This window comes from Sus scrofa, chromosome 14, assembly GCF_000003025.6.
Source record: "Sus scrofa isolate TJ Tabasco breed Duroc chromosome 14, Sscrofa11.1, whole genome shotgun sequence".
In the NCBI taxonomy this organism is placed as follows: Eukaryota; Metazoa; Chordata; class Mammalia; order Artiodactyla; family Suidae; genus Sus; species Sus scrofa.
Genome location: NC_010456.5, coordinates 38,470,943 through 38,486,039, shown reverse-complemented (window position 1 = coordinate 38,486,039; position 15,097 = coordinate 38,470,943). Strand labels below are relative to the sequence as shown.

The window sequence follows — 15,097 nt, the reverse complement described above, 5'->3', positions numbered from 1 at the left end:
ATTTTTCCTGTTTGTATACTTATTTTTTAAATTAAATTTTGGTTTCATTTTTGTTTAAAAAAAGACTCCATTTTTAAACTTTAATACCTGCTTTAGCTTCTTCCTAAGCAATGATGTCCATGAAGTTATATATATATCCTAATATTCACAGAAATATATACTCAACCATTAAAACACCTTTGGGAATTGATGGTCAACACGAAAGTGCTGGCATACAGTAGGCATGCAATAAATGCAGCTGTTGTGCTTCCTGTCCAAGTATGAGCTGTGTGCCAAGGCCCTTCTCCTCCAGGAAGCTCTCCTTGGTCATACCCCACCCCTAGCTGCCCTAGGGGGACCTTCTGCTCTCTTTCCTCCTGGGGGAGTCTTAGGTTGTCACTGAATTGGTGTGTGCCTCTCCTCTTCAGGCTGGGGGTCACATCAAGGCATGAACTGAGTTTTACCACCTCTGTGTCCCCAGGGCCCAGTCCAGGACAGGGCACCTGACAAGGATGGTGTATGTTTGTTTTTTAATTTTTTGGCCTTGCCTGTAGCAGGCATGTGGAAGTTCCCCGGCCAGGGATCGAAACTGTGCCACAGCAGAGACATCCATGGATGGTGTATGTTTAATGTGAGAACAAAGATGAAGCTGCCCAAGTTCTTGTCAAGGATCATGACCAAGCAGTTCTTCTTGACCCCCAGTTGACCTGGAGTTAATCATCAAACTCGGGGAGGTTACACATAGGCTAATAAGGGAACAGACCATTTGGGCTGCCAGGCGCTTCCTGGACCCCACTTCCCCTTTCACATAAGGGAAACTGAAGGCCCTCAAATAGACGTGACCAGCTCAGATTCACCCAGTGAGATGCTAAGAGACAAGATGTGACTGTAGTCACGTCATACCCCTGCCTAAAGCTGTCCATGGCTCCCTAGTGCCCCTGGGGGAGGCCCAGACTCTGGATTGGCACAGGCATTCTGCTGTCCCACCCTTGCCTTCTCTGTTCCAGTCCCGCTGCACACGGCTCCATTCCCGAAACCCCCACATTCCTCAGTTTCAGACCTTTGCTCTCTGTGCTCCTGATTCCTGGCTCCGCGCAGTCTCCTCCCCCAGGAAGCCTTCCCAGCCCCCAGGGGCCAGTGAGGGGCCTGCTCTTGGTGTCCAGAGCCCTCCCACACCTCTCCCTGCCAATATCGACTGCAATGATCATGCCTGCTCTTCAAAGTCCCTTGGGGCTTCTTGAGGGCAGGGGACATGCTGTCTTGTTTGAGGCTAAAGGTCCCTGGGCTTGATGCTTTGTAGGTGTCCAGTAAATATTCCTGAAGGAATGAATCAATTGTCAGAATGATTCATTTGAATAATAAACAATTTATGACTTCCAATGTTGGGTGCAAACTAATCAGAGATAAAGGAGGTGTTTTGGAAAAAAACATGCCTTTCTCATGTGACAGAAAATAATTGTTTGTTTGTTTCCTTCTTTTGGCTGCCCCTATATTGTGAGGAAGTTCCTGGGCCACAGATTGAACCTACACCACATTAGTAACCAGAACCACAACACTGACATTGCCTGATCCTTAACCCACTGAGCCACCAGGGTATTCCAATGATAGTTTCTTTGTCCTTGTTTTCTCCTCCCAGACCTTAGCTGAACTTGACAGTGGTCCAGGGGAACCAGCTTGGCATTCGGGACAAGCACTGGACTTGGAGGAGTCTGTGTCACGACAGAGGTGGTGCAGTGTGGGGGGTAAAGGGTGCCTCTCCCTGGCTGCTGGCCTTGGGCAAGTGAGTCCCCCTCTCTGGGTCTCAGTTTCTTCATTTGTCAAATGGGAACAGGTAATCACGTATCCTGGAAGCACACAGGGAGGCAGTGAAGCTTGTGTTCCCTTTCTCCTCCCGCAGGGAGCTGTCCCTTTAACCTGGGAGGAGGGACCAGGGCCACGGGAGGCTGGCAGAGCGGTGCTAAGGCAAGCTTGTGGGCAGTGGGCTGGGGCTGAGCTGCTCTGGGGACCTCTGGAAAAGAAGGTAAGGGGGCCAGAGATCCAAATAGGGCCCTGGGGCTCCTTGCGCATGTGAATGTGTGTAGAGGCTAGTCTGGAAGTTTCTGGGGCCTAGTCCCAGATGAGTAGACAGGAAGTGAGAGGGTGAGAATATCCTGGTCCTCCCAGGAATCTGGGTTCAGCTCCAGGGCCTGTCTGCCACAGGCGAGAAGGCTGGGTGCCCGGGACCCTGAGGATCGGGGAGCCCATCCTGCCCCGAGGGGGCGGGGCCAAGCATTCTGGGCAGCCTGAGGCTGCCCAACTCTGGCACCGGGGATTTGGCTGTGGCGTGTCATCCAGGAGGCCTCTGGGGAACAGCCTGAGGGACAAGGGAGGTGGAAAAGGTAGTTGGTCTTTACCTTAAATCATAGATGCAGCAGGTGAGGCCCAGGGAGGAAAGGCGTCTTGGCCAAGGTCGCCCCCACTGGGACCTGAGCACCAGCCCCATGCCTCTCACAGCAGACAGGGCCCTGGGCTCCTCAGGCCCAGCGGCAGCCACACATGGTGAGAGCCTCCAGTTGTCCCCAGATCTCCCTCTAGGAGGCCTGGCCCTGATGGGCGTTGGTAAGGCTGCTGGCAACCTGGGATTCATTCATTTAACTGACGCCTGCTGTTCTTGTCTGGGCAGTTGGTATAACCAAGGGGGCTGGGGGAGCCTGGAATGGAGCCCGGAGCAGTTGGCTTCTAAGGTCAACCTGCAGTTAAATACTACATGCTCACACATTTAATAATAATGCTAATGTAAGAGAGAGAGAGAATGCATGGTGGGTAAGAGCCCAGATGCCAAAGTGCACTGCCTGAGTTTGAACCTGGCCGTACCATTTATAGCTGTGTGACTTTGAACAATTTACTTAATCCCTTTGGACTTCAGTTTCATTATCTAATAAGTGAAGTTAATAAATGAACCTATCTCAAAAAAAAAAAAAATGAGTTCCTGTCATGGCTCAGTGGAAACGAATCTGAGTAGTATCCCTGACCTTATTCAGTGGGTTATGGATCTGGCAATGCTGTGAGCTGTGGTGTAGGTCGCAGATGTGGCTCGGATCTGATGTTGCTGTGGCTGTGGTTTAGGCCAGCGGCTGAAGCTCCAGTATGACCCCTAGCCTGGGAACTTCCATATGCCATGGCTACGGCCCTGAAAAGCAAAAAAAAAAAAAAAAAAAAAAAAGAAAGAAAAGGCCTATCTCAAGGTTGTTGTAACGATTACATGAGATAAAATATAAGGTGCTTGGCATGATGCCTGGCTCACTGTAATCCCACATAACTACTTGCTATTATGATGTGTCAGGCAGTGTATGCCTTTACACTATGGCCTTGCTTAATCCTCACAATGACCCTATGATGCATAAGCTCCTCTTCCAGTCTGTTGTGTGACTAGTTCATTCTCATTTTTCAGGTCTCAATTTTCATAGTCACCTCCTCCAAGAGGCCCTTCCTGACCTCTTAACCCAAAGTAGGTCCCCTTATTCTTCTCTTCGAAACTCCCTCTATGCATGTTTCCCTCTTAGCAGCTTTCAGCATTTCTGATAATTTTGTTTGTCTATACAATTTTTTTGTGGATCACATTTGTTGAATGCTGATCCCCTTATTAGACTATAAGTCACCTGTAAGAGTAAGTGTCTGGCTTGTTCCCCATGGTATCACCAGTTCCTGGATGAGGGCTGGCACCTTGTTAGTGCCCAGTAAACATGCTAGAGTAAGGATGAGCTTATCAGCATGGTTAGAAGGCCCAGTGAATAATGCCTCCAAAGGACATTATAGGGACTCAAAAAAGGATAGGTATTATTATAATATATACCATAACCTATGAGTTTGGACTGTTAATATCCCATTCTACAAAAAGGACGGTAGGACCAGAGAGGTTGAGACACTTACCTGGGTCACACAGCCAGGAAGTCATAGCTGGTTTCTAAGTTTTCTCTCTGATTGAGCCCAAAGCCCATCTTCTTGGCCTCTTGGGATGAGGTGAGGCCTACGTCAGGGTGTGCTGGATTTGGGTGACCCATGCCTGCTATAACGCAATGCCATGCCCTGCTTGAGAATTGATCTGGATGGAACTGGGAGGAGGTGGTTCAGGATTTTCCTTGCCTGGGGAATACCAGGGCTGGCTGTCCCAACAGGGGCACAGAGTCAAATTCAGGGACCTGGAATCCTGTGATGTAGGACATCCCAGCCCCAAGTAAGGATGGAGAAGCAGCTTGGGCTAGTGTTGGGTGGGGGAGGTTGTGGCGCTCCCCCTAGTGGCAGACATAGGAACTGCAGGGTGGCCTAGAGCTTTTCTGCCCCAGAATAAAAAAGAGGCAGAGTGCTGGCCCTAAAACAAAAAAACAAAAAGTCCAGAAGTTCCCTTCGTGGCTCAGTGGTTAACAAAACCTACTAGGAGCCATGAGGATGAGGGTTCGATCCCTGACCTCGCTCAGTGGGTTAGTATCTGGTGTTGCCGTGAGCCGTGGTGTAGGTTGCAGACGCGGCTCGAACCCGTGTTGCTGTGGCTGTGGTGTAGGCCGGCAGCTGTAGCTCCGATTGGACCCCTAGCATGGGACCCTCCATATGCTGTGGGTGCGGCCCTAAAAAGCAAAAACAAAACAAAACAAAAAAACAACAACAAAAAAAATCCTATTTTCCCACTCTTCTAATTTCCCCCTCTCTGAATCTTGCCCTTACATACTTGTTCATCCACTCACTCATTACATCTTGGCTTAAAACCTCCCAGCGGCTTCCCATAGCAAGTAGAATTAGAACCCCATCCCAACTCCTCACTGTGGGCTGGAGCGCCCTCCGCAACAACACTATCCCCCCCACCCTTCTTACTCACCTCCTGCTCTCACTTCTGCCCAATTCCTTCTCTCTGCACCTGCAGCACCCAGTTCATTCCCCTCTCATAGTGGTGGTTCTTCCTGCTGTTCCCACTGCAGAAAAAGTTTCCTCTTGCTTCCCTCCTTGTCATTCATCCCGTAGTTCCCACTTTGATAACTGCAGATCAGAAGAGAGTAAATTCCCTCTCAACCAACCAAAATGTGCAGCTCTGATCTGCATCCAGATTTAAACTGTTAAAAACTCCAAACCAACCAACCAAAATGTGCAGCTCTGATCTGCATCCAGATTTAAACTGTTAAAAACTCCAAACCATCACCAACTGCAAAACTGAGCATTAATCACATTTAACGAGACAACTGGAAATTTGTACGGTTAGCAGATATCTGATGATATTAAGGAATTATTGTTTCTATTTTTAGATGTGGTAATGGTATTGTGATTACATCTTTAAAAATGAGTATTGGAGTTCCTGCTGTGGCACAGTGGGTTAAGAATCCGACTGTAGTGGCTTGGGTGGCCGTGGTGATGTGGTTCAACCCCTGGTCTGGCACAGCGGGTTAAAGGATCTGGCACTGCTGCAGCTGCACCTGGGATTCAGTCCCTGGCCAGGAATTTCTATGCGCTGTGGATGTGGGCATAAAAAAATGAGTATCATGGAGTTCCCGTTGTGGCGCAGTGGTTAATGAATCTGACTGGGAACCGTGAGGTTGCTGCTTTGATCCCTGCCCTTGCTCAGTGGGTTAAGGATCTGGTGTTGCCATGAGCTGTGGTGTAGGCCACAGACGCGGCTCGGACCCTGTGTTGTTGTGGCTCTGGTGTAGGCCAGTGGGTATAGCTCCGATTAGACCCCTAGCCTGGGAACCTCCATATGCTGCCAGAGCAGTCCTAGAAAAGACAAAAAAAAAAAAAAAAAAAAAGAGTATCACTGAGATATAATTTCCATAAAATACAATTAGCTTCCTTGAATTGTCAAAATTCATAGAGTTTGGACAAATGCACCATTCTGAAACTATGTGGCTATAATATTTAGAAAGGGTTCTTGGAGTTCCCGTTGTGGCTCAGCAGTAACAAACTCAACTAGTATCTATGAGGACCCAGGTTTGATCCCTGGCAACACTCAGTGGGTTAAGGATCCAGTATTGTTGTGAGCTGCAGCGTAGGTCACAGACAAGGCTCAGATCTGGCGTTGCTGGGGCTGTAATGTAAGTCAGCAGCTCCTATTCAACCCCTAGCCTGGGAACTTCCATATATGCCATGGGTGTGGCCCTAAAAAAAAAAGAAAAAAAAAAGATTCTTTACTTTTTTTTGGCTATGCCTATGGCATGCAGATTCCCGGGCCAGGGTTCAAACCCACACCACTGCAGTGATGACACAGGATCCTTAATCCACTGTGCCACAAGAAAATTCCACAATTTTTTGAATGAGTGAATAATCAATAAATCTCTTCCTCTCATTCATTCATCACCATGTGTTAGCCACACTCTACATCCCCAGAATCATGGGCAGCCACAGTTACAGAAGGAAAGGGCCCCTAATCCAAACCTCCTTGTCCAGATTAGAGCAGGCTAATCTGTACCCCCTTCCACTGCCTCCACAGGAAGCTTCTGGGGAACCTGAGGCTCAGAGAGGCCCAGATACTTGCCTAGAGCCTCACAGCTTGGTGGTCACATGGGACTAAAGGAGCCAAGCAGAGGGGCTTCTCCCCCTGCCACTCCTGGTTAAGGGGACTCTTGCCTGGGGCTGCCTGTGTCATGACATCTGTGCCCTCCTGCAGGCCATGCAGGTGGATGCTGGGATGGAAGCCTCTCTGACCAAGTGTGCTCGGGGGAAGCCCTTCCACATAGTCACACCTCTGCTGGAGAGCTGGCCACTGTCCCAGATGGCAGGCACACCTGTCCTCCTCAAGTATGAGAATGTGCAGCCCACAGGCTCCTTCAAGATCCGTGGCATCGGGCATTTCTGCCAGGAGGTGAGGATGTGTGGGCAGGAGGGGAGAATGAGTTGTACAGGTATGGGAGGGAGAGCTGTGGGCAGGAGGAGGGGTGGGGAGAATTAGAGTGGAATGGGGAGGATCTAACTCCATCCCACACAGGTCTCCATAGCATCTGCTTGGGTCAGACCCCACCCAAATTCTTTGTCTTCCCAGATGGTCAAAAGAGGATACAGACATTTCGTGTGCCCTTCAGGTGAGCCTGCCCTTTTGTACTTCTAGAGGGTCCTTGGGGCTGGGTGTGGGGGAGGAGGAGCTGACTGGAATAGCAGTAGATATCCTCCTCTTAAAGGTCCAGCCTCATCAAGGTCATGATGAGATAGTTGCTTTGTATGTCCTCTCTCAGCCCTCTTTTCATCATTCAAGACTCCTGGTAGTAATTGATAGAAACCTCAATCATACAAGTTTAAGTCAAAGATTCCAAGAACTGAAAAATTCATGGGGTGAATGGCTTTCAGGAACAGCTGGATCTGGGAGCTCACCTCTGTATTTCTCCTTTTCTTGGCTTGTCTTTCCTCTATGTTGGCTTTACTCTCATGCAGATCTCGTGGTAGCAAATTGGCATCATGAATTTTAGGCTTGCCTCTTTCCATCCTACCAAGCCAATGAAAAGTAAGCACCCCTTCCCATTGGCCTCCTCAATCCATGAATTGGTCTTTATGGCCCAGCTTGGACCATGTACTCATGTCTGAGCCATTCATAAGTCAGGTGATTGAATCTCTGATTATCTCAACTGAGCTCACAAGTCCACCTCTGGGGCCAATTGTGGGACATATAAGTATAGGGAAGGAGAGACTCCCATAGGGAAATGGAGGGGGTGGGGGAAGAGTGTGTCAACAGGGTAATGCAACCCCACTGTACCCCCTTCCACTGCCTCCACAGGGAGCAACGCGGGCATTGCTACTGCTTATGCGGCCAGGAACCTGGGCATCCCAGCCACCATTGTGCTCCCTGAGAGCACCTCTCTGCAGGTGGTGAGGAGGCTGCAGGGGGAGGGGGCTGAGGTTCAGCTGACTGGAAAGGTAAGGACCCCAAAAGGGAAACCAGCTGATCATGGTTGTACACCTTCACCTCCACCTCATCCCTAAGAGATTCTGTCTCTTTTTCCTTTTGGTGAATTATGCCTGGGATTAGTCATCCTAAGAGACTGAGCTGTTGAGTGAGTGAGGTGAAATGTACATTAAGGGTGGGACCTCCAGACTTGCCTCTCCCCACCTCGAGAAGACTTTACATGCACAAACCCAAGAGAAACAGGAAGCTGGTGATTACCAGGAGTGTAGCTGTCTCCCTACATCCTTGCTAACACGTGGTATTATCCATTAAAAATTTTTGCCATTCATTTAAACAACAGTATAAAGAAAGATGATGAGGGGCATCATCTCCCATTCTGAGAACACCCTGATATGAAAAGATATTCATCTGATAAGGCTATTGTTGGTTCACTTTATTACCAAAGAAACAGAAATGCAACCATGTAAGTCCTTCTACCCTCCTGGGAAGAAGAAAAAAATCCATCCACCCATCCATCCTTTCAACTCATATTCTCTGAGCACATACTATACTCCTGCACCATGTTAGGCAGTGCTAAAAATATAGACACAATGAGACATGATTTCTACCCTCACAGACCTCAAAGTGTTGTTGGGGAGACTCACAGATAAACAGATGGTGATATTAGAACATGATGAGTGCTGTGATGGAAGAAGCACAGCGTGCTGAGGAAGAATAGACAAGGCTTATTGTTTTAATCAGCTATTGCTGCTAGATAATGCTGCATAACAAACAGCCCACAAACACCATGGCCTATTGGAAACATTCTCTCTTGCTCATGGGTGGTTCAGGCTGCAGACAGGATTCAGGTCTGCAGATGTGCCTGTCATCTTCCTTGCCATGTGGCTACCTGGGGGATGTCCTTCTCAAGGTGAATGGCCAGAGCACAAGAGGAGCCATGCAATGGCTCTTAAGAGAGTCACTCTTGGGGTGTCCATTCATCTTGGTACTTATAGTCCTTCTTGTCCACTGCTCAGCTACGTCCCCTGGCCAGAGACTTCCAGGGTGGGCTGTGGGAACATGGACCTCTGCCAAACCAATGAGAAAAGAACCAGCTCCTGGAGTTCCCATTGTGGTGCAGAGGAAATGAATCTGACTAGCAACCATGAGGTTGCAAGTTTGACCTCTGGCCTTGCTCAGTGGGTTAAGGATCTGGCATTGCCGTGAACTGTGGTGCAGACTGCAGACACAGCTCAGATCTGGCTATAGTTCCGATTAGACCCCTAGCCTGGGAACCTCCATATACCTTGGGAGCGGCTCTAAAAAAAGACAAAGAAAGAAAGAAAGTCTAAAAAAAAAAAAAAAAAAAGAACCAGCTCCTCATGTGGTCAGTTTGGGTCTGATGATATTGGGTTGTCTCTCGGGCTGCTAGAACTCAACTGGTGGGCCACCAGTGTGGCCAGTGCTGGTTTTCATGGGTATGATTTGTAGTGATAAAGATGCTTTTGGGGGCTCTGATTTTTTTTTCTGTTTTGGCCACCCCATGGTATATGGAGTTCCCAGTCCAGGGATCAGTTCTGATCTGCAGCTGTGGCAACACCAGATCATTAATCCACTGAGATGGGCCAGGGATCAAATCTTCCCAGCACTCCAGAGCTGCTGCCCATCCTGTTGCTCCACAGCCAGAACTCTTGGGGCTCTGGTTTGAGGGAGCTTCTCTCCTGATAGTTGGTTGTAAGTAGAAAACACCTAGCTGGTCTCGGAGACCCTCATCCCCAGCCCCCCAGGCTGGGAGGCTTTGTTCTCATCTAGCCTGGCAGCCTGGATTGTGGAAAGCAAGTGGCATCCATTTGTCCACTCGGAAGACTGTATATTTGTCTCAGGAGGCTGCTGGTCCACCCCAGCTCTGGTTTCATTCTCTGGGGTCTCAGCCCACTGGACCCTGGAGCTGCCCACGTTAACCATCTGACTCCTGCGGGTCCTGGTTTCTCTTTAGGTCTGGGATGAGGCCAATCTGAGAGCACAAGAGTTGGCCAAGAATGATGGCTGGGTGAATGTCCCCCCATTTGACCACCCCCTGATATGGTAAGGCTGGTGCCCCTTCCCCCAGGGAGCTCATGCTGAGAGACCCACCTTGAGTCAGGGTCCTCCTATAGGACAAAAGGGGAAGCTGAGGTCCAGAAAGGAGAAGAGGCTTGGAAGCCAGACGCACTGGGGTCCAGATACTGCCTCTGCCACTTGTGAGTTGTGTGACTCTGTGCCAAGCATCTCACAACACCATGCCTCAATTTCCACGTGTGTAAAATGGAAATACTAACAATAACTCCCCTTTATTATTGAGTGTGCACTTTAGGACATATTTAATCCATTCGGTCCTCCCCCAAACCCTGGAGATAGGTTTTCATGTCCCTTTTACAGGTGAGGAAACTGAGGCACAGAGGAATCAAGGAACTTGCCAAAGATCACACAGCTAGTAAGTGGCAGAGACCTGGGGGCCCCAGCCCAGGACTTAAGTTGGGTTGGTTCGAGTGGTACCCGGGGTCTCCTCTTAACCAGACACGAACTTTGCTTCTTTATGAAATTGCAGAAGCAGATTAAATAGGATGATTGAGAAAGTGCCTGGGAGGTTGATGAAGAGGGAAGAATGACTGAATGAATAATTGAGTGGATGAAGCTGAGTGTGGTGGGGTCTCCCTTCTCCTTGCTGGGGGGAGGGGGTGCAATGCAGGGAGTTTGGCTGTGAGCCTTTGGAACTGGGGCTTCCTTCACCCCTGCTGTTCTCCCCATCCCCTCTTCCCACAGGGAAGGCCACAGTAGCTTGGTGCACGAGCTGAAGGCAGAGCTGCGGACCCCACCAGGTGCCCTGGTGCTGGCAGTGGGGGGTGGAGGTCTCCTGGCTGGGGTGTCGGCCGGTCTGGCAGAGGTGGGCTGGCAGCATGTGCCCATTATCGCCATGGAGACTCAAGGGGCACACTGTTTCAACGCAGCCGTCAAGGCAGGCAGGCTGGTGACACTGCCAGATATCACCAGGTAGGCGTCCCTATTGGACTTTGTGGGTGCTGGGCTGCCCTAGGCCCTCCCAGTCCCAGCTGGTGGAGGTGGGGTTCCTGTTGTGGCTCAGCCAGTTACAAACCCAACTAGTATCTATGAGGATGCAAGTTCTACTCCTGGCTTTGCTCAGTGGGTTAAGGATCCAGTGTTGCCGTGAGCTGTGGTATAGGTCACAGATGTGGCTCAGACCCCTTCTTGCTGTGGCTGTGGCTGGAAGCTGCAGCTCCAGCTCCAATTTGACCCCTAGCCTGGGAACTTCCATATGCCCCAGGTGAGACCCTAAAAAGCAAAAAAAAAAAAGGGGGGGGTTTGCTTAATCCTGTACAGCTGATCTATAGGGCTTTTCCTTCTCCACTTAAAGCCATCAATGTGTTCCCCAAGCTCTCAGACCCAGATCCAGACTCCTCCCCTCCACTTCAGCTGCTGGCCTGCCTTCCTGTCCCTTAAGTGGGTTGTGGCCTCCAGGCCTTTGCACAGGCCACGTCCTCTGCCCCGAAGTCCTCAGGTTCCCTCCCTTTCTTCGGGTTGGTTTCTCCCCCGTCAGAGAGATTCACCCCATGACCCTGTCTTAGGAGCCTCTCCTCTGGAGTCTCCCTCATGGCATCTTCCTACAGCGGCTATTTATTTACTTGTTCCTGTTTTTCCTTATTCACTGCTGTCTCCCCTCCCAGACGTGGTCCTTGATAACAGCAGTACTAATAATTACAATTAACATGTCTATAGAACTTACTGTCAGGCCCTAGTTTAAGCATTTGAAATGTTTTGACTCATTCTCCATGAGAACCTCTGGAGCCTGCTCTTGTTCTTATTCTCGTTTTTCAGTTGAGGGAACTGAGGCTCAGAGGGGCAAAGTGACTTTCCCAAGGTTACACAGCTAGTTTGGAGCCAACATTTGAAACCAGGCAGCCTGGCACCAGAGTGTATGTTCTGGGCCCTTCAGGGCTCAGAGGCTTGTTCCCATGAGCTCAGCAAAGGCTCGTCTGGGACTAAAACACTGCCCAGCTCAGGAAAGTTCTGGCAGGGAGGTGATCCCAAGTTCAGAGGGAAAGAGCTTGGGCTCTGGACCCAGACTACTTGAATTTGAACCCACATTCTGCTATTAGCTAGCTGTGTGTCCTTGAGCCAGTTACTTAACCTCTCTGAATGTCAAGTTTTCTGCTCTGTATAATGGAATTCATACATTTCTTTCTTTTTTTTTTTTTCTTTTGTCTTTTTAGGGCCATACCCACAGCATATGGAGGTTCCCAGGCTAGAGGTCGAACCAAAGCTGTAGCTGATGGCCTACACCACAGCCACAGCAATGCTGGATCTGAGCTGTGTCTGCGACCTATACCACAGCTCACAGCAACACCAGATCCTTAACCCACTGAGCAAGGCCAGGGATCGAACTCATGGATACTAGTTTGCTTTGTTAAGCACTGAGCCATGATGGGAACCCAGGAATTCAAATATTTCTAACTCCAAGGGTGATGGTGAGGATTAAAACAGAAAATCTGGGAGTTGCGAGGTGGCTCAGGGGGTTAAGGATCCAGTGTTGTCACGGCTGTGGCTGGGGTTGCTGTGCTTATGCCAGTTCAGTCCCTGGCTCTGGAGCTTCTGCATGTCACAGGTGTGGCAAAAACCAAAACCAAAACAAAACCACAACCAAAAAAAGCTACCCCCACCCAGTAAAATCCGGAAAATCCAGGCATCTAGCACTTTGGAGACATTCAATAAATATAGTTACTGTAGCAAAGACATGATAAATAGTTATTAATAAATAAAAATTTTTAAAAAGTCCCTTTCTAGATTTGGCTTTCTGGGATCTGTGCAAAGAACTGCGAAGTCATAGTGGCAGAGTCAGGGAGTGATGTCATTCATTAGTCATTCATGGGATGCACAATTTTTTTTTCTTTTTTGGTGGCCCCACAGCACATGGAGTTCCCATGCCAGGGATCAGATCCGAGCCATAGCTGTGACCTACTCAGCAGCCAAGGCAACTCTGGATCCTTTAACCCACTGCACAGGGCCGGATGCATAATTTTGATATTTCCTCTGAGCCAGGCGCTGCTCTAGTTCTTAAAATGCTGAGTCCAGGCCCATTGCAGGATGGGAGGGGCATCTGGGGCTGGGGAGGGCTGGGGCTGTGCAGGAGAGAAGACCTGATTCACCAGCTCTCCTTCACACCCCTGTCCTCCCTGCCCACCTGCTGGTTCCGGCAGTGTGGCCAAGTGCCTAGGTGCCAAGACGGTGGCTGCGCGGGCCCTGGCGTGTACAAAGGAGTTTGAGATCTTCTCTGAGGTGGTGGAGGATGTTGAGGCTGTGAGTGCTGTGCAGCGGTTCCTGGGTGAGTGAGCACTGCCCCCAACTTGGGCTCAGAAATCTGCAAAGTCAGAAGTGCCCCTTCCTATTCATGAGGATGCAGGTTCGATCCCTGGGCCTGCTCAGTGGGTGAAGGATCCCCTGTTGCCGTGAGCTGTGGTGTAGGTCGCAGACATGGCTTGGATCCTGTGTTGCTGTGGCTGTGGTGTAGGCTGGCGGCTACAGCTTCAATTGGACCCCTATCCTGGGAACTTCCATATGCCACAGGTGTGACCCCCCCCAAAAAAAAAGCAAAAAAAAAGAGAAATCTACAAAGTTCCTGTTTCTCTAGAGAGAGCCTGTTCTCTTTTGTCTGTATCCTCAGTGCCTGTTGCAGGGCTGGGTATACAGTAATCATGCAATAAGTGCATGTTGAGTGGAGTGGATGGAAATGTGGGGTGGGGTGAAGAAGGAGTGTGCCTGCTGTCTCCAGCCTCCAGATTTCTGTATGTGCTCTTCTTCCCTCCGCTGCCCTCCCTGGCCCTACTCCCTATTGGCTTCATATAATTAAGGGCTATACAGCCATCATGGCACCTCCTCCAGGAAGCCTCCTCTGATCTCCCACCCCCATCCCACCTGGGTTGAAGACTTCCTATGCACCAATCCCACCAATCTTATAACTTCTGGATTCTTATCCATCAGCAACACTAGACTATGAACTCTCTGAGGGTGGGGGCTGATGTGTCTTGTTCTCTGTTGTGTCCCCAGGGCCTTCCTAGCACTGGGCCTGGGAGGGAGTGGGTGCTCAATAAATATTTGTTGAATGAAGGGACGAATGTATGAGTGGGTGGAAAGGTGGATAATGGATAGATGGATAGATGGCGGGTGGACGGAAGGACTGATGGGGAGTGGATTGACAAATGACAGAAATGGATGGGTGGATGGGTAGACACATTGATTAATGGACACATTGATGGATGGACAGACAGACAGTCAAATGATGGATAGGGGATGGATGAATGGATGGATGGATGAATGGATGGATGGATGAATGGATGGATGGATGTATACATTGACTGATGGATACACTGATAGATGGATAGACAGTCTCATGATGGATAGAGGAATGGTTGGCTGGATGGATAGATGAAAGGCGGATGGATGGAGGGATAGATGGTCAGATTGATGGATGCAGGGAGGGTCAGATACATGATGGATTGTGAGCTGGATGCCTGGATGGCTGGCTTCATGGAATTGCAGTGCCCAGAGCCAGCTGAACACTCACTGAGCTTTCCTTTCTCTCCTCTCCTCCACCCTAATCTCCCTGCTCTGGAAAGATGACCAGCGAATGTTGGTGGAGCCTGCCTGTGGGGCAGCCTTAGCTGCCATCTACTCAGGCCTCCTGGGGAGGCTCCAGGCTGAGGGCCGCCTGCGCCCTTCCCTGGATTCAGTCGTGGTCATTGTGTGCGGAGGCAACAACATCGACAGTGGAGAGTTGCAGGCTCTGAGAGCCCAGCTGGGCCAGGGCTGACGGATCCTGGATTGGGAGGGATGGCTGGGTTCCAGCGATTCACCAAGAGGCTCCTGAACACTCCAGGGCTGAGGTGCCTCTGTGCTCATGGATGACAGTGGAAACTGCCCTGTGCTGCTGTACTGGCTGCCTCCTGCAGGAAGCCCTCCTGAACTGCTCCCCGTGGCTTTCCCACAACTCTGGCCAATAAACCCTTTCTGAGGTGAGTTTGTAAGTCCAGCTGGCCCTTTTTTTCCACCTTCATGAACTCAGAAAAGGCACACAGCAACCTTGAGGCCAGTGGCACCATATGAAGTGCCTCTTTTCATATCACACAGCTTGGACAGCAAAGCCAAGGATTTCAGATTCAGGTTTCTAAGGGAATCTGGCCATAATGAGCACCTCACCGGGCTTCCATTAGCTGGGGGACCTGCTCAGGAAGGCGG

The 15,097-nt window shown here is 49.9% G+C and overlaps 1 protein-coding gene across 3 annotated transcripts; it reads left to right on the top strand.

The window, feature by feature from the left end:
- SDSL (serine dehydratase like) lies at window positions 1,581-14,878 on the top strand. Of its 3 annotated transcripts, XM_005670678.3 has the most exons (9): window positions 1,581-1,999; window positions 3,410-3,466; window positions 6,605-6,799; window positions 6,977-7,016; window positions 7,703-7,842; window positions 9,807-9,895; window positions 10,613-10,840; window positions 13,063-13,187; window positions 14,479-14,878. In XM_005670678.3, exons 3-9 carry the CDS (start codon window positions 6,608-6,610, stop codon window positions 14,670-14,672), a joined length of 1,008 nt encoding a protein of 335 aa, XP_005670735.2. In that variant the 5' UTR covers window positions 1,581-1,999; window positions 3,410-3,466; window positions 6,605-6,607; the 3' UTR covers window positions 14,673-14,878. The 3 variants fall into 3 exon arrangements, with proteins under 3 accessions (XP_005670735.2, XP_001928354.2, XP_020928520.1); XM_001928319.4 differs by lacking the exon at window positions 3,410-3,466; XM_021072861.1 differs by lacking the exons at window positions 1,581-1,999; window positions 3,410-3,466 and having other exon boundaries at window positions 6,604-6,799.